The sequence below is a fragment of the Podarcis cretensis genome (genome assembly GCF_951804945.1).
Source record: "Podarcis cretensis genome assembly, chromosome: 1".
NCBI lineage: Eukaryota > Metazoa > Chordata > Lepidosauria > Squamata > Lacertidae > Podarcis > Podarcis cretensis.
In genome coordinates, this window is record NC_137170.1 from 74,931,514 (window position 1) to 74,951,407 (window position 19,894).

The following is a 19,894-nucleotide window of genomic DNA, read 5'->3' on the forward strand; positions in this document are numbered from 1 at the left end:
TTCCTCATCTTAAAGCAATACAGTACTCGCAACACAATACATGCATCTGGCTCTTTAAAATTAGCTTTGTGGCTTAGCTACAGTTTTGTCATCACCACTTTGCTTCCCCCCCCCAAAAAAAAGAAATTCAACTCAGTTTTGTGCAGAAGGTATCTGGAGTAGCAGGTGGCTTTGAGTACCAAAATGAAGCTGCTAAAAGTGTGGATGAAGGGGAAGAGGCCATAGGGACATGCCGAGGGCTTGCAAAATTATTTCACTTTAACATCTAAGATTCTTTGGCTCCCTCATTGATTTAGGGAAGCAATTACAGAATACAAAGTACAGTCATGATATGGCAAGCATGATGTGAAGTTTTTGATTTTTGTATTAACTGGGCTAAAGCCATAAAGATGAAATTCAACAGATATACGCTGTGTTACAGCTCAATGGAAAACTGCTTTTCCAGTTTTTAATTTTCCACTAAGATACAATCTTATATGTTACTGAACTATAGCACAGTATTTGTACTGAACTCAGTCAATATTATTCCCTAACATTAGTGACTATGACAAAGTAGTCAGAAACGGGATCATCCAATTAAAACTTTTAATATTTGATCTGCTATTTAATAACTCAGCTATTTTGATATTCTGTAATATGATCTAATAAATTCCAGCAGCTTCTGCATGGCTCAGACACTTAATAACAGAGTGAAAGAGCAAACTTTAAGGATCAAAGACTATTTTGCAAAGAGTCCTGTGGAAGGAACACCATGGTATTTTAAAGTCTCCTATAAATTAATTAATAAATTAATAAATTAATAAATTAGGGACGCAGGTGGCACTGTGGGTTAAAGCCTCAGCGCCTAGGGCTTGCCGATCGAAAGGTCGGCGGTTCGAATCCCTGCGGCGGGGTGCGCTCCCGCCGCTCGGTCCCAGCGCCTGCCAACCTAGCAGTTCGAAAGCACCTCCGGGTGCAAGTAGATAAATAGGGACCGCTTACCAGCGGGAAGGTAAACGGCGTTTCCGTGTGCGGCTCTGGCTCTGGCCAGAGCAGCGATGTCACGCTGGCCACGTGACCTGGAAGTGTCTCCGGACAGCGCTGGCCCCTGGCCTCTTAAGTGAGATGGGCGCACAACCCCAGAGTCTGTCAAGACTGGCCCGTACGGGCAGGGGTACCTTTACCTTTACCTTTACAAATTAATGCAACCCAGTGAAAAATTCAATAAAATGTTTTAATGTCTGTAATTTATTATATACATAATTCGCTTTCAGACTGCACTTCAAATGTGCAAAAGCATACACTCTGACAGCAACAGAAAAAAACAATAAGGTTAACAGTTTTTACCTGATTTGTCACATTGTGTTAAACACAATGACCTTCACAAAAAAACAGAACATGGAATCTAGAAGCATCCTCAGTTATATGCTAACACTTGATTGTAGTACAGTACTCTGACTCAACAAAATAAATAGAAATCCAACATAGTCATCACAATTAATTTACTAGTCTCTTCAAGACTGTATTTTCTTTCCAGTGTTTTGGTCTCCTGCTATATATGTAGGAATACACTTTGGGGTAATTAAATTTACAGAAAGCCAAAGCCAAATAAAAATTAGTTATGCTGGATAAAAATCAGGGGCTTATAAAAAATAAGATTTTATACATTTTGAATGAGTTCTCCATTAAATAATAAATCAGAGTTGTTTGCTAGGATGTTCCTTGAAACTTGCTGCCCTGGCCTCAGTCAGATACTGCTGTAAAAAGTGTAAGTACAGCCTTAATAAAATACATATAAGGCAATTGCAAAAGTTTTAATTAAATACAAAGTGCCCTTCAGTTTTACTTAGTAATATCAATAAATACTAACTACTGTAGTTGTGCAATACAAGACCTGGAAGGACTTTATAAAAAAACTACGCTATTTCACATGATCAAGCATCAACAAAGCATCTTTGACAGCAGAATTAACTCTTCATCCTACATTCCTGGAAATATTAATGTATGTAAAAAAAGGCACATCTTTCACTGAACAGAATCAGCAACTTAGACTAGAGTTCAGCTAATGCAATCTATGACGTCTCTATAGAAGCTTGACACCTCCAAAAGGAAAATATTCAATTTGTTTCTTTTGCTTCAGTGTTGTATATGCCTTGGAAGAAATGAATATTCTAGTTGATTAATGAACCATTAAATAATTGATATATTTATTTAAGGGGAAGAAACAAGAAAAATGATGGGAAAAACATTTTCCTGCCACACACAAATAATGCAAACAGACATGTTAATCAGCTCATCATCTCAAAAGAGAATACAATTATTCTCTAGAATGCATGATCATTCTCATGTTCAGGGCAAGTTTCTATTTTGGAAGTTCTAAAGTGATAAAGAAGATTGGCAATATTGATTATGTTATCTTCTACAAGACAAGTAACACTGAAATGTTTCAGAATACAGTCTTGAACAGAACTTACAAGACGTGGTTAAAACATGCATGTGAATAATGAAGATTTCTGTTAAGATTTCTGGTGCTACAAATTCTTTAGCTTGCTGAGGGCCGTGCCTGGGCTGATGATTAAGATACATCCTCACATTAGAATAATTATAAAATGAACAGCAGCCTGGTCATGTTTCCAACAGTCATTGCCTTGAACAAATTAAAAAGACAAATGGGTGCATTTGCCAGATTCATGTGTGTATATATTAATCACAGCAAGATGCAACGCAGACAAATGGGGGGAAATAGCACTAGTGATAACAGTAACTTTTAAGTTAAGAGTTCCAGTTCAACTGCATGCTAACTGTAGCAACTGTCCAATAGTTTCATTTTAGCAAACACCACCTAACAAAAAAAAGGGGTGGCTGAAGGATTTTATAAGCAAAGGTTCTTTATTTTCTTTACATTAATTCTCCTGATTAAACTCCACTTCCCATTTTGAAGGCTGAATTCATTCATTCCTGTTACTTATTACAATTTCACCTCCAGTTATTCTTTAAAATGTAGCCAATATTTGCTAGAATACCTCTCCGCTAGAACACTAATCAGGATACACTGTCCAACCATAGTTTTTAGAAGAATATCATATTCTTCATTATTGGCCTGACAATGCAATTTTTAGCAAGCATAATCGTTTTTTTATTTATTTGACAGCATATCATGGACACCAGAGTAATAAAATACATGAAACATGACTGAAATCCCAAAGCACAGTTCTTTTAAATGGGGGGAAACCTAGAACTTTTTGAAACATACAACTACTGTGTTACTTTTGTAGTAACTTTAAATTGGTGTGTAACCAAACGTTCAAAAACCAACAAAAATGACCTTTTGACACACTATAAAGTCTGTTTCTTTGTGGGGAATCTATTCAGTTGCTTTACTGAACAACTGTTCAGAATAACTATAAAGATGCCTACAATGAGAAGGATGTAGATTGAATTGGTGTCTATTCTGGAATAAACTAGTTGGCAATATACACCAGCAGGCTTTGGGGTTGTTATGCAATATGCACTTAATCTAGAAATGGAGACTGAAAACACTGGGGTATATTCTAAAAATATTCCTAAAATGTAGTTAAGCCAAAGTCATAGAAATTATATATCTATATAAAATGTAAGTTTGCATTTCCCAAGATAATTTTATTTTTATTTTTGGCAATGAAATCTACAAGGCAAACTCATCATTTGGTCCCATTTCTTATTGAAATAATTTCTAAATGATACGAAGCAGCTCAATTCTATCTTCTGCACAGCAGGATAGGAAAACATCAGGCAGTGGACTGACTCTTATCAGCTCAAGGAAGACTTCAAACACATGGGAATAGATACAGGGTTTCCCAAGGCCCCACTCTACTGAATTCAAGAAGCCAGAGAAACAACCTTATATTACTAGAACCAGCAAGTTAGCTTTGCGGGGGGGGGGGGGGGGGAGAGGATGAGATTTTTGTTGGCATGTATGATGCTGTTTTCTTTTCTTCATGCCAGGCACTGCTGTCTGTTTATTCCACAACAGCTACATCTAGGGGATAGGTTCAGTCTATTAGTTTGCAAAGACAATGCTCATGACCTTTCATGATAACATTGCTTTTTCAAATATTCTTCTCCAATACAGGTCAATATTGCTTTCAACAATATCTGTGCTTTATCTGAATGGGGAGAATGATATTTAAGCATCTTGACTCAGGACACAAACAACATTATTCCTTTTTAAAGTAAAATGAAGAATGCAGGCCGTCGTACTGGTGTGAGGGCCCACATTTTGCAAGCCAGTGCATAGTCAGTCAGTAGTCTGCTGGCATCCTTGAACTAATTTAGGCAGTAGTAACATTCATTTCCACTTTAATTCCGTCTATATTCTCAATTAGTGCATTTATTTTATAAAAAGGAAGCATTGGCAAATATTAAAAATATGAATTTGTGGGTCAAATTAAAGAACCATATTTCTATATTTCCATTTTCTACTCAAGTTTTTACCCTTTCATATGCAAAGTAAAACTAAAGCTGTAATTTGGAACAAGCAGCAGAATGGGGGGGGGGGAGAGAGAAATGGAAGAATAACAAGAAAACCATAGCTATGGCAAATTGATTAACGTGTTCTCAGCTTCTTTGCCTGCTTCTTTCGTTTCAATTCCTCTTCTTCACGTCTTAGCTCTTCTAGATCTTCCTGCATTCCAAGCCTCAAGCTGCGGAATAAAGATTTAGTTACACTAAAATCTGAAGATAATTAAACCCAAAATGTAGGAGCACAAAAAATCCCTAGCCAGGAGGAAATCAACATAACCCTCTTACAATTTCCCATCACTAGACAGCTTGCAGAAATCTTAGCTAGGTTTAGGATATGCCCTAAAGAAGCCATAATAGAAACTGCCTTACGTTGCCAGGGATGCAACAGCACTGGAATATGCTACAATTAGACTGGAAATAGAAAAATAAAAATAAATGGCTCCCATAACATATTGAGACAGCACAAGGTTACAAGCCTACCCAATACTAAAAATATGCTATATAAAGAAAGGCTGGCTAATTGTAATTGCTGCTGCAATTGGCCTGAACAATAATGATATCCCCCAATTAAGAGTATAAGTATAGAGAGTTAGAGCAGCTGAAATTTGTATTCACGTGTTGCTTTGAAGATGCTACAAGGATCAATAATACCTCCAGACAATCCTATATATGACCAAACAGGAAACCAAACTGATTGCGTTTATATTCTATTTTTGTACAGTACACTTCCGGAGGCCTAGGCATGTAAGCTTGTTGCAGTGAAACCACAGAACAGGGACCAACAATCATTTTGGAGCAGTGGGCATTTTACAAATTTCAGGAGAGTCCTGAGGGCACTAGTCACAAAATAGTGCACATGGACAGTGTGGTGTAACACAAAATTAGAGAGAAAACTTAACTCTGACAATCTTATGCTCACTATGGGGAGCCAGCCAATTGTGGAGACCATGCAATACACATATAATTGCTATGTAATAACAACAGAGGGCATTCTTCTGTACTAGGAAAAATATACAAGGTGGCCATATCACATTCCCCCCACAGAGAAGGTACCTGTACATTTTGCCCAATAACTTTCATTTTAGGAGAGCTAGACACTTGCTTATTTTAAATGAAAACTCAGAGTGGGGGCGGTGGTTTTCCCAGGGGCACCAATAAAAGCCAATTAGTGCCAGGTCGGCAACCACTGCCATGGACTGTTTTGCAGCAGCTTAAAGACCTGCTTGAATTAAATGTTCCATTCTTCCAATCATTCTGCCTGTGCAAGCATCCCAGCTTGCCAGATGGAACAATACCCCCCATTCTGTTCTAGGGGTTCTTCTGACCCTTCCCCAGAGGCCTGGGAAAGCACTGTTGCACAAGCAAAGGTCCTTGTGCAGGGCTTCTGCCGACAGAGTTGGTTAGGTGAAAAATGTATTAAGTATTGCAATGAAATACAAGAATTACAGTCTTAGCTTCAATATATGCTAAATAAGTACACAAAAAACCTCACAATAGCAGGAATTGGTCCATATAATCATCTTAGCTTCACTGAGTAGAACATTTTTAATGGGACAAAAATCATTGTCTCCATTTGGGCCCAATATTTAAAATTGTTTTCAGGAGATCACTGACTTTCTGAGGAAGCTACAGTCTTTGACAGTCTTCTCAGTGACCATCCTTCAAGCAAGCATGGATGCTGAGGCTCTATACACTAACAAAGATGGGTAAGAATCCATCAGGAATATTATCCCAGTTGATCTCTCCACCAAGTTGGTCACATTGTCCTCACTTATTTCAAATTTATGGAGAGCTTTTGGTTTCAGGTTAACAGCACTGTGATGAAAACGTACAGATCTCCACAGTATGCCAATATATTCATGGCTGACTTTGAATCATTTCCACAGCTTCTCTCGCCAAAAACCTCCCCTTCCCTTGAGGTCACTTCACAGAGACTTCAACCATTTTGCTCACATTGCTTGCCATGGCTCACAATGATGCCAAACTCATCATTATTTGGAATCACATTAATGGACTATTTCTTTTTGATGAATGACCAAAATCTGGGTGAGTGAAGTGGATAGATTCAACTCTGCTTACCTTTTGGCTTCCTCCTTCTGTTGCTCCTTCCAGCTGCTTTCCATGTAACGTAAGGCATAATCACTTTCGTCTTTATATCTGAGAGTAATAGGCAAAATGAAATGCAATATGTTCACTTTTGCTATAATACATAAATGCATGTGTTTCAGAACCAGAATTGTATATGCATTTAAATAAAACAGAAATATGTTTCAAGTAACTTTATAATTATATGGCTGGACCAAGTCAGTTCCTTTCAGTGCAGGGGTGGGGACCTTTAGTCTCAGTAATCATATGGCTTTGGCAAATACTAGTAAATAAATAGGCTGCATATAGTAGTATATCAGCCCCTTTCTTGCATTTTTTGAGTACATGCACATTCATATTTTTTTATCCTCGATTATAGTTGACAGAAACCATTGAGAACTTTTGCTCAAACTCTGTTTTCTTGAGGAGCTCCTGATCAATTTCAAAAGTACTAAAGCAGACTAAATTATGAAACTGTATCGGGGAAAACTTTATTTATGCACCTTACATGAATGTTATAGAGATTGTCATAACTACACAATGGTATAAAATGATGCAAAATTATTTTTCTCACCTAGCCCGATCATAGCCAAATATCTCTTTAATATGTCTAGAGATTTCTTCCTGGGACTCTCCTTCATCATCTATGAAGTCCTCCATTTCAGAATCGTATTCATCTTCATCGTCTTCATATTGCCTTTTACTAGTAATAGGTGGAAGAGATGGTCTTGGAAAACCTAAGGGGTGAAATTCAGACATGTAATACACACTTGCAAACCTGTTGCAACATTTATTTTTGTGCTGCATTGGTTTTTCACTAGCTAATACAGTCACTTCATGAGGCTTTACACGGGTTACATTCTGGGCAGCTATTGGTGTAATGCAGGGGCAGATTAACTTTCGGCCCTCCAAATGTTGCTGGACTACAAGTTCCATCATTTCTGATTGCTGACCATGGCTGACGGGGGCTGATGTGAGTTCATCATCATCTGAAGGCACACAAGTTAGTCATCCCTGCTACCCAGCATTTAAGTAACAAATTTGGTTGTAAACGGCTTGGCAAAAAGAAATGTTCTTTTCAAATGCAGGGGCGTATTGCATCAACACAACAAATCTACTCTTGGAATACAAATCTGAAATCCTCCTCATAATAAGAATACTAAATGGTGTGTGTTTACTAGGCCTTTTGCTTCAAGCATTATTAGGTAGCTTATTATGTACCAGACATATTATTATGTACCAGACACAAGGACATAAACCAGGCTAAAGGCCCAACTGGTCCAACATCCTGTTCTCACAGTGACCAACCAGATGCTTATAGAAAGTTTGCAAGCAGGACCTGAGTGCAACAGAACTCTCCTCACTTGTGATTCTCAGCAACTGGGATTCAGACTTCCAACAGTGGCAGTAGAACATCATGGCAAGCCCTATCCTCCATTAATGCTTCCAATTCACTTTTCAACATATCTAAGATGGTGGCCATCACATCTTATAGAAATGAATTTCATAGTTGAACTACCGGTATGTGCTGTATGCAGTAGTTCTCTTTTATCTGTCCTGAATCTTCCAACATTCAGGTTAGTTGAATTGCCCAGTATTATTTGGGGGGAGAGGATAATTCCCATGCAGTTTCTATACACTAGAACACAAAATCTGCACTTAATTCCATCTGCCTGACATGTTAGGCCCAGATTTGGAAAAACAGGGCAAGGCGAAGGATGATTTGTGCTTAGCTGCAAAGGGTTATCTGTGTACATCTACAGCATTCCAGCACCGTCTCCCTCTCCAAAATGGTTGACATCGCTTCTTCAAACAGTACAAGCACTGGAGTTGCAGCAAGCTAATCTAGAATAAGAGAACCTTTGTTATGGGAGAGTAAGGGCTACTGACTGCTGCAAATATTAAGTTGAAATCCTGTCTGCCTTGGCAAAGGATTGCTCCAAGAAAAATAAAGCTCAACTCTGCCCTCCCCCAACTGGAGTGATTCCTATGCTTCAGATCAAGGGAGCTTCTTACCCTTAAATCAATCGTGGAATTAATATCAACCACAATATCTCTGTTACAGCCTTTCCTGCTCACACTGAATTTGCATTAACTTGTAGAAGCCAGAAATCACATAAATGTACCCGACGTTAAGAAGGTCATAAAATTTATCTAAGGTTTCCTACACTCTATCATGCGTATGTTTGTGAGGAGCAATCAAATCTGCAAAGTAGTTTGAAAAACAGTCCATGTTTTGCTTTGCTTTTTTTGTTTACAAAGTTTATGGTAGAATGAGTTCCTATACAAATTCTCGGAGTACTGTACTACCACTGAACTCAATAGAACTCACATTCAACTAACATGCACTAGATTGGAAGATATGCAACTCCAAGTCCAAACAGCTACAGTGAGACAACAAATGTATGAATGAAACAAAGAGTACATATCAAATTATTCATAAACTCAAACTTTAAAGATACCTTGTGGGGGGATCCTGGGTCTTTGCTGTGGAAATGGCCTCATTCCATTCATTTGTCCGCTACCTTGTCGTGGGACCAGATTTTTAGAAGAGATCGTTTCTGATACAACCGTACACTTTGGTTTCAGAGTTCCAACTGAAGTGGTGTTTGGCCGGCCTGGTCCCAATCCTGAGTTACTACCTCTTGCTGGTCCTGCATTTAGACTATTTGGCCGCCCGGGTCCTATGCTTTGACTACTTCCAGAACGCACTGGTCCTGAACTGTTGCCTGGTCTGCTAGGTCCCACACCTAAGTTACTGCCTGGCCGTACAAGTCCCGCACTTGAGCTGCTGCTTCGTTGCCCTGATCCCGAGCCGCCACCTAATCGTCCAGGTCCCATGCCTGAACTATTGCCCTGTGGTCCACGTCCAACAATCAAACTGCTGCTTGGCCGACCTGGACCTGTACTCAAGCTGCTCTTTGCTCGTGGAAGAGGTCCTCCTGTGCCTGAATTTCGGCTTGCTTGCTTGGAGCTGACATTTTTAACACCTTCATGCTGGGAAGGAGCCACACCAGTTGGTTTTGTTTGGCTAGTAGTTTTTTTCAGACCAATTTCTTTAGCAGATGGATGCCTGAGAATTCCATTTGCAGCCGTTTTCAAAGTTGGGGTATGGGAGTTAGGTCCAGATTTCCCACCCCCATTAGATGCTGGTTTAATTTGACTGCTGTTTGGTGGGCTTTTCAAAGGGACCTTATGTGCAGGTTTTGCTTTCTCAGAAGGGTTGGGTTTGGAGGCAGATGACAACTTCAAATGCTTTTCATTTAAAGCTGGTCCCTTGGATTTCTTGTCAGTACTACTTTGAGAGGAAAGGCTTCCTTTCGACAAGGAATGTTTGTCCGCTGAATGCTTACTATGTTTAGAATTTATAAGCTCCTTCTGTGAAAATTCCTTCTTGGAAGAATTTGATATAGTGACCTGTTTTATTTCTTTCCCAACTTTTTTCTCTTTTAGTATAACCCCCTTTTTGTGTTTCCGCTCTAAGTATTCTCGCTCTCTCAGTTCTTCCGCTGTCATGGGTCTTTCCTCTGTCTTTTTCAGAGGAACTTTTATTTCAACTGGTTCATACTGTTTCTTTTCAGCCAGCTTTAAAAGGTCCCTAAAGTTCAATGTTGGAGGTGCACTTTTGGGAGGCGCCTTTGGTTTCACTGGTGCTTTGGATGGCTTTTCTTCATATTCTTCCAGTTCATGCTCCGATTCTGTCTGATCATATTCAAACTGCTCCATTTCATCACCTGTCATGCATTCACCTCCTTCTGTGTTCCCTTCAGAACTGTTTTCACGGCCTTGCCTCTTTTTAGGCTTCTCTTCAACAGGAATGCCATTATAGCCACGGAAATTGTCCTTCGTCCGTGAAGCCATAGCTCTTGCTTTTCGGTCATGTTTCAGTTCTACACGTTTAGCGAGAAGTTCTTCTTTTCTTCTTTTTTCTTCAATGGCTGTAAAAGAAGGAAAGTTCCTATGTAAAATATTTTTTGCGCTTGAAAAATATTGCGATAGCTTGAAAAACTGCAATGGCTAGTGTGCATTGTAAAGGTCATGCTCAGAGTTTACATTCTGACTACAAACTATCTAAGCAATCAAATAGCAGACATAGAACATAAAAGTTACCCTTGGAAATAACACAGCAGACTTTTAATTAAGAGCTCCACTTTAAACACAAGGGTGGACTGAGATCTAAAGAACTGCACAATTAATTCAGCACACCCAGGAGGCTGTGGGTTTGGGTTTCTCAGGCAGCAGCTCCCCATTGAACATGGGCAACTGTTGGCAAAACTGAGGAGGACTTTCAAAGAGCAGTTCTGTCCAGTATCTTCTGGAATTTGTCAAAAAGCCTGTTAAATAAAACTTGCTTTGAAAGAACAAGGTGTCAAAACTATGCACCAATCTCTGTGATGTTGTAGTTTCTAGCTATTTACAAACTGAGAGGAATTCAACACTCTGATGTTCCAAACAACCCAGCAGCATTGATGGAATTCCTGCTTGCCTGATGGAATGATCTCCCCCTCTCCCTGCTCGCTGCATGCTGTACTACCCCAGAGATATTGATAGGGAAGGTGGGAAGCCTTGTTGTGCTCGCAGAAGTCTTTGCATGGGCTTCAGTAATCTGAATCCAGTTCTAAATGTAGAACAGAGGGGAGGAAATGAACCAACTTTTTAAGTTTTGCCACTGCTTTCAGAGGATTCTAGAAGCCAATACACATCCAAAAATGAGGGAACTATGGCAACAATATTCAAAAAGGAAACAGAAGACAGTTATCACCAAAAATAAGTGACAGTGGCTCTTGGGAGGAGAAAGATAATTTAAAAATATACCTTTTTTCCTTTGTTCCTCTTCTTGCCGCTTGAGGAAAGCTCTCACAGCTGCTGACTGAACACCTTTCACTTTTGGATCCTTCTTGGGAGGGCCTACTGCCAAACTGTATCTTTTCTGAAAAGAGACAAAATGTCAGAACCACACACCAATTTCTAAGGCTCTAGATTTCTAGCTACTGTACACAACAGGTTGGGGGCTTTGGGCAATTTAACAATAAAAGCCTTTTCAGCAATTGATTTCAGTGGTGTTTAAGGTGCTTAGCACTGGCCACAACCACATGCCACAATACGTCATAAACCATCTTATCACAACATTTTGAATGACATCATCTCAGACCACTGGCTATGTTGGTTGGAGCTAATGGAAATTGAAGTATAACAATATCAGAAGAGCATAGCTATAACACAATACAGGCTATATATTATTCAAAAAACTGTCTCAGTGCTTATGCAAGTAAGAGTTTTTGTACTTAATTTGTGATTTATTTGGGGGGGGGAGTGTTTAAACATGGTCAGATTTAATTGTAATTACTTCTTTAGCTGTATAAGAAAAAGGCTGTTTTATGTTATATATATATATATATATTCCTTCCAGTAGCACCTTAGAGACCAACTAAGTTTGTTATTGGTATGAGCTTTTGTGTGCATGCACACTTCTTCAGATACCAATCTTCTTTGTATTTGAAGAAGCATGCATGCACACGAAAGCTCATACCAATAACAAACCAAGTTGGTCTCTAAGGTGCTACTGGAAGGATTTTTTTTATTTTGTTTCGACTATGGCAGACCAACACGACTACCTACCTGTAACTATATGTGTGTGTGAGAGTGGTATGTTTATAATTACCAATTTAGAATATATTGATTTTCCTTCTCAATGAAATAAGGAACACTAAAACAAATACTTTAATACAAGACTTCATACAACACGTAGCTTGTATGAGGTATAAAAGTCTCCTGCAGCTACAAGTTCTCTCCTTCAACAACTCAGTGAACAAGCTAGACAGGCAGTAACATTCCATTCTCTTTATTTGATAAAAGGACCAGCTTTATACAAAGACTTGTCCGCAGTGGCGAAAAGCACAGGTCAAACTCTCCTGGTGTGCTTTTTAAAACACTGATTATCCTTTTCTGAGCACCTCCAGATGGCAACTGTAGGGTTGAAAGCTGTAGCAATATGCAAACTGCAGATGGCTGTTGTTACACAGCATTTAAGCGATAATTGAAATTGAAAACCACAAAGGCCTTTAAAAGTTCATTTTGTAAAACTTGATTACACCCTCCATGCCTTGAAATATTGGTGAAAATGATTCAAAACTATGTTAGCTCCAAAATTAGCATTTATCCCCTCCTTAAAAGAGAGCAGGTGTCTTTTAAAACCCTGCCCTCTCCAAACTAAGAGTGAAACCACCACTTGGCTTTGATAGAAGTAGACAGTTGTCATAAGTACAATGAAGAAATCTCACAACCCTGACTGAGCCAGATATTGAACTATGACCCACTCCACAGAGTTGCTGTGAAGCTAAAAAATAAAATAAAATAACAAGAATGTAGTAGCCCTTTATTTGAAGATCCCAATGCTATTTCTGAAACTACAGCTTAACAAGAAGACAAAATCATGTAGAAATTCTAAATGTTATAATTCAAACTTTGAAAATACTTTCTCTTTTTATCTTATACTATCACATTGCCTTTGGCCAGATTCATTCCCTACGCTACACAGACCCTATGTGTTACTGTTGAACAATAACAAGGACTACTTTTTAAATCAAGTTAATAGATATTTACATACTTGGGTCAGATCTTGAGTTATCTATAGCAACAACTGAGCTATCAGTGGAAGCATTACTAAGCCCAATAGTCACTTCATTTTGAAAACAGCTAATTATTGCTTAGCATGGTTTTCCCTAAGGGAGATGAACTAACAGCTCTATAATTTTAGCGAGACATGATGCAATACATTATTGTTTCTATTTCTCATATAAATGATCATGAATGTGCTTATTCACTATCTAGCAAAGAATAGTTTCAGCCTAAAATCCTTCTTAGCAGTAACATTTCAGTAACTGCTTACTACTTGATAATGGTTTTTAAAGTGTCTCAAATCTGAAATTACCTTCAGGAAAACTTAATACATACATTTTAATAGTCCAATCCTAGTCATGTTTACTCAGATGTAAAATAAGTAAGACTTTCAAAGTTAATGGGCTGGATCCAATGCTTCTCTTCCAATGGAAGATAATTTGAACAGAAAGATTATTTCTGCTGGAGGAACAGACTTCCTGTCAGAGGAAACGAACCTCTGAATGCTGTTCAATGTTGCCTAGGACCGCAACCACAGGAAAGCAAATGTTAACTAACTCTGCTAGCTTACAGGAAGAGATGAACTTCCCAAAGTCAACAACAAAGATAAAATTGTAGTAAATGCTCAAGATTTTATTAATCATTTCTGAGATTTCATTCAGCACAAACTCTTTAAGAGAAATACACTTTCAGGAATTATATTTCTAAATCAGATGTGGGGAACCTGTGGCCCTCCAGATATTCATGGAATACAATTCCTACCATCTCGAACACTGGTTATGTTGGCTGGGTCAGATAGGAGGATGAGTCCAATAACACCTGGAAAGCCACAGGTGCCCCACCCCTGTTCTGAATTGTGATTCCTTTTCATTGATTAAATCACTTTTCCCATGAAGAGATCATGATCCACACACACTGGCAATATGCATTTAATAAAACATGAACTTTACTGATAGCTTCTTCAAAACATGTAATATGTTCTCTTGAAAGCGAAAACTCCATTTACTTGTCCTATTTGGAATCTATACAGTAGTTTCTTGCTTTCATTAAATCCCTTTTAGTAGCTTAGACTCCATTTTCCTGATATATTGTAGCCTAGCAAAAGCTGCATGAACTTTTACTAACCCTCATTAGGAAAAAAATTCACTTGCTTTTAGGAAGGAACAAGCAGCAGCCAGTGTCCTGACACTGAAAGAATTCAAGGAGGTCAATTGCCATAGCAATGCTGAAGGGAGACTGGCTAGGCAGAACGATTGCAATTAATATTATATCAATATATAAGAATGGATGTATTAATCACAAAATAAATGAAAGCAGATGTTGGTGGACAGCTAATAAATAAGGTAATTAATATAGATGGACATTGATGAATATTGTTATAATGAGAAGGTTGGGGAGGGCTCAAAGTATCTAAGAGATTTCTGACCGGTTTAGACAACAGTGGGATGTAACTATTATAGAAAGTTTTATTGCAGCCACATGGTTGGCTAATAGTAATCAAACGTGTAGCACAGAAGTATATAAGAATGCTTTCTGTATCAAGTTGCAGTCATTCCTTGATTTCTAGGGGACTGTCCCCATGCCTAGTTTCACCTGAAGCCTATTTTGCATAGAACTGTAGAGTCAGAAGGGACCCTGAGGGGCATCTTTTTCTTTGTTTTGTGTCAGGGTTCCCAAGAAGAACACCAATTTCTCTCTTTCTCTGACAACCAACCCTTCGCACTTGCAGCTGTCCTTTCACCTAGTAAATGTTGAAATCTGTATTGTATTCAGGAGCACTTACAAGACTCAAATTTCTATTTAATCTATTTTAAATTGAAGAGCGGCCCAAACTTTCAGATTACTAAAACAGAAGAAGGCATTGCTGAAAATGAACTATTCATAAAAGATTTATGTGAAAAGAGACCTGAAAGCATCTGTGACAGGGTTGTCAAACCTGTGACTCTCCAAGCAATGCGACTCCCCACTCCCATCAGCCTGGCTAATGATGGAAGTTTTAGCCCAACAAGACTTGAAAGGCCACAGGTTATCACAGGTAGATCAGAAGAGCAGTCTCCAGCTGGGGGGGGGGAATGTTATCGCTAAAAAAATATAGTCACCTTATAGAACCTACTTTGAAAACTGAAGGTCAAGTATAAGAATTGGAATGGTGGTTTTTTTGGTTGTATGGAGAAGTTAAAAGAAACGGTTTTTTTACATGTGTAGTAGACATGCATATTGAACAGCTATTTGGTGCAACTGTGCTAAGGGTGTCCAGGATATATATTTGCTGTCCGGCCTTTTTTCTGTATCCAGTTTTTGTCTAAGACTGCAATCCTATGAGCACTTACTTGACAGTAGGCCCCACTGATTTAAGTGGAATTTAGTTCAAAGTAAGCATGCATTGATTTGCCTGCAAGGCATTTAAAATAGAATTGCTAATACATCATCTTTCCTACGTCAGCAAAGATTATAGCTGCACACTGTTTGAGGAAACCACAGCAACCCAGGTTTGGGACATTAGAATAAATATTTCAACTGACACTATGAATGAGATACAAAGAGAAGAACGTTTTCTCGTTAGACTGAGACTTGCGTGTTTTTCTGGAGAATTAAAATCAAGACATGGACTAAATAAATGCAATAGGCATTTAAATCATCATGCTGTCTACTCATAGAAAATATATCTTGGGCTCGATCCATCCCCTGAGGATGTGGCATCACATAAAAGTCTCCAAAGGTTATAACAAAGCCCTGTTTCCTCCATCCTCCACAGCATATAATAGGGCCGTCACCATGCCATAGCTGTCAACTTACAGATTTGAAAATAAGGGACCAGCAGCCTTGAAAATAAGGGACCAGCAGTCAAAATAAGGGACCTGCAGCCTCACCTGTTCCAGGCACTCCAGTCTTCCTATCCTCCTGCAGTCTGGTCAAACTCATGCTGGTAGCTTCGAGAACACTGTCCAACCAACTTTGTAACCAGAGGTTCAACTGAATAGAATCTGAATCACATGCACCACAAGGCCTATGCAGCCTCAACTTAAGATGGCTCCCCGGTCTGGCTTTGCACTGCAAAGTTTGCAGCAGCACGTGCAACAAAATGGCATCCAGCATTCAAAAAACCCCTCAGCTTGCATTACCTAGCCACACACAAGGCATGCAAGCTCCACCCCCCAGTCGTTCTTAGACTTCTTATTGGGTGAGCAACACAGCCAAGCAACACAGTTGGAGCCTCCCTCCTCCTTGGCCGGCAAGGAGGGAGGGAGAGGAGCTGCTTCCTTTGAAATTTAAGGGACATCATTTAAGGGACAGCAGCGGGACATGGCGCTGGAATAAGGGACTGTCCCTTCAAATAAGGGACACTTGACAGCTATGCACCATGCCAGTCCATTAACTCCAAAATCTCTAGCCAGTCCTCTCTGTCCCACTCCACTTGACCAAGGAAGTGTGATGAAGGGACAATGGTCTGCTCCCTCTAACTCCACAGGGAGAATAGAGCTCTGTTATGCTCTAGTCTAGGGCAGGCTCCCTCAAACAGAAGGCTGGGTGCATACCAGTGGGTCTTGGGCCACTCTGAGGTTGGCCTCAGTGCCACAGCCTGTCCAGAGCCTCCTCAGTTACCTGCCCAGTCTCCTAACCATGTGATAGACTTTTGATTGGGCCAATGCCTGTATCAGCAACTTCTTGCATTCTAGTGTCCAGAAACAAGTTGAGAGAGAGAGAGAGAGAGAGAGAGAGAGAGGGGCGCGAGGCAATCCCTCCCTTCTCTGAGAGGAAAGGACCAGAGTAAGTGTTTATGGAAATTAGAAACTGAAATAAAAGATTCATTTTTATGGTAATAAATAAATGAACCAATAATAAATAAACTAGGAAAAGAAAGGAAGAGGGTGAGAGAAGCTGATATAAAAGGTGTGAATATAAAAGGATCAGGAAGCTGGGATAAAAAATATTGGGAGTTTGGCATGGAGGGAATTAAGTTGAGTATGAAAAGAGAATTGGGGGAGGGGAATACAGCAGATGGGTAAAAACACTTTGAGAGGCATTGGTGGGGGGCTGGAAGGGAAAAATATAAATGAACAGGCCTTCTCTACTTACAGCCTCTGGATAAGCACACTTTGCCTAAAATAGGGAGGCTGAGCAAATGTATGTACTTAGCTTGAGGAAAGCTGAGCTATGGAACTCCCTGCCACAAGGAAAATACTGTGGCAAATAATTTAGCAATTTCTGAAGGTGGATCAGATATCAGTAGAAAGTGATGTCAGTAACTGCAAGCTGATTATGCCAAACTCTGCCTCTGTCTGCCACTACTGTGTGACTGGCTCTACATCTGAACCACCATTTTGTGACTGGTGGATCTCAGGGTAATTTGAAGCCATCTCCAGAGGGCCCTGAGGATAAAAAGCCTGAGAACCCCTGACAAATAGGAAATCCTTCATGCACACTTCTACACCCATGGTGCACTGGACCAAGCTTAAGCTATTCTATTTAATGCTGTATTGAATTAATTATATGGGTAGGAGGAGAGAGAAAGAAAAAATTAAAGGCACTGTCTCTTACCAGAATTTTACCAACAGTTTCCAAAAGATCATCATGACCCAGTATTTGAGAAAAATTTGATACCAAATTTTAAGATAGTAAAAAAGGTGGCATAACTCTCAGGATATTCTTCCCAACATGCTTCTTCAGGAAAAGGAAGAAAGAAAATGTCAATACAGTGGTACCTCTGGTTACAAACAGAATTCGTTCTGGAGGTCCATTCTTAAGCTGAAACCATTCTTATCCGTGACTTCCGCTCGCATCCTGGGGCAAAGTTCACAACCAGGAGCAACTGCTTCCAGGTTAGCGGAGCTCGTAACCCGAAGCATGCGTAACCAGAAGCGTTCATAACCAGAAGTATCATTGTAAGCTCCTTTGTAACCCAATAGCTACCTACCCGTAACTAATGCTACATAATACTAATATTATGTTGCCAGTTTTTGTAACACCTGAAGCTTTTTTAAAAATAAACTTTGCTTTATCAAATATCTTACACCTTTTACCAGAAGAACATGCAATGATCACCATGATCCTAAGAACTCTTTTATTTAGTACTTCCTTGCTAACTGTAATTCTCATACAGCCATTCAATGATACAACAAATCTAGATATCCATTTGTATTCTGATTCTTTAAAATATCCCACATCCATAAGCCAACTTCAGGTAAGTCAGATAACGAAAACTCACAATTTGATTATATGTGCTGTCTGCAACATTTGAGTTTGACAAATAAACTACAGCTGTTATTTTTTAAATAAGCATCCGCCTAAAGTCTAAGTAGGCATGCTTAGGCTGGCTTTTGCTGCTGTTGTTATACCAGAGAACCCTGCTGGACATCTTCAAAGCCCGGAGAAGCGCTCTTAAAAAGTATAAGCCAGATAAATCCCTTTAAGAATTCAACTTGGTATAAAGAGGTGTGGGATAGAGCTGTTAATGATAAATTAATATGTGCCATTAAGGTAAGCTGGGAAATATGCAGGAGAAAGGATTTTGAGGAGATATGGAGGGTGTTTGTAGAATTTGTACTGTTAAAACAGAAAGGGGTCAAACCATCGCAAGAGGTGTTGAAATTTTGGGAGGTTGGATAGCTACAATGGAATGGTCTTGGTGATGGGATCCATAGTTTTATTTATGATTATTACTTTGACAAAATAATTTTAAAAAAGAAAAAGAAGTGACCCAAAAAGTTCCCTGAACCCTCACATTCTGCTTGGACATTGTACAACCTCAATGCAAACATTAGCCCTACGTTTTTAGGCCAAGCTTCAGATCAACTGGAGAACGATTTTAAGGTTAGCAACCCAGCATATGTAGAGGTAACTGAAAACCAACTTTTTGGTCTCGTTTTCTAAAGTTTTAAAGTTATTTTTTGCGATTAAAAAAAGAGGAAAGGGTAGGGATTTGAAGTCAAGTGTTCGCTATCCGGAAAGAAAAAGAAAAGAAAAAAGCAGCAGCAGCAGCAGCTGCTTTTGAACAAAGGCATCTTTCTGTGACTCAAGCGAGATATGCATTTGATAAAAGCATCCCCCCCCCCCCGCCGGTGACACCTCGCCGAACAGGCTCCTCTCGCCGGCGCCGGCAGCTGAGCGAGCAACAGCTTAGCAACACAAAAGCAGAGCAAGTAGCGCGCCCGGATACCCGGGAGCGAGCGAGACAGAAAGAAGAGCCCGAGCAGACTCGACTCAGAAGAAAGTCCGCTTCGGGGAAGGCAAAGAGAGAGGGACCCAGAAGGGAAGCGGCGGGCCGCCGTCGCCTCTTCCCCGCCGCCAACCGTCCTTTCGCCTCCCTCCCTCCCTCCCTCGCGCCCCCGCCAGCCCTCACCGGCACGGCGCTCAGCCCCTGCTGCTCCGACGCCACCATCAGGATATCGCGAAACTCCATCCTGGGCTCCGTGGCCCTTTCGCCCCCGGAGAGGGGCGCCGCCGCTCAGCCTCGCTGCTGCTCCTGCCGCCCCTCGAGAGGACCTTCTCCCTCCCTCCTTCCCTCGCCCAGCTGACGGAAAAAGTTCCTCACGGACGCCTCCCTCCCCCTCCTTCCTCACTTCCGGCCCCGAAGCTCCTCTTCCCACCTCTTATATCACCTCGTAATCGTCAACCAGTTTTTTTTTTTTGTTTAAATGAGCGTGAGGTCACTTCCGCCACTCCGCTCCATGCGGAAGCACGCAGGCGCCCTTCTTCTTCCGGAGAGGAC

At 40.1% G+C, this 19,894-nt stretch overlaps 2 protein-coding genes across 2 annotated transcripts in view; one reads left to right on the forward strand and one right to left on the reverse strand.

Annotated features, from left to right (window-relative positions):
- Nucleotides 1-19,894, forward strand: part of GTF2H1 (general transcription factor IIH subunit 1) — a gene marked incomplete at its 5' end in the record, with an annotated part of 324,820 nt that overhangs the window by 93,338 nt on the left and 211,588 nt on the right. The window lies entirely within an intron of this gene.
- On the reverse strand, nucleotides 1,195-19,705 carry SPTY2D1 (SPT2 chromatin protein domain containing 1). Its single transcript, XM_079946724.1, has 6 exons — nucleotides 19,526-19,705; nucleotides 11,383-11,497; nucleotides 9,030-10,505; nucleotides 7,142-7,304; nucleotides 6,562-6,639; nucleotides 1,195-4,661 (listed from the first exon to the last, which is right to left on the reverse strand). Exons 1-6 carry the CDS (start codon nucleotides 19,583-19,585, stop codon nucleotides 4,565-4,567), a joined length of 1,989 nt encoding a protein of 662 aa, XP_079802850.1. The 5' UTR covers nucleotides 19,586-19,705; the 3' UTR covers nucleotides 1,195-4,564.

Bases quoted from the DNA above. Each gene is read 5' to 3' on its own strand.
- SPTY2D1 (XM_079946724.1), bottom strand. From the start codon at position 19,585: ATGGAGTTTCGCGATATCCTGATGGTGGCGTCGGAGCAGCAGGGGCTG. The intron at 6,640-7,141 runs GTGAGAAAAATA...TATTACTCTCAG, and splicing joins TTTGGCTATGATCGGGCTAG to ATATAAAGACGAAAGTGATT. The intron at 4,662-6,561 runs GTAAGCAGAGTT...TTTATTCCGCAG, and splicing joins CAGAAGGAGGAAGCCAAAAG to CTTGAGGCTTGGAATGCAGG.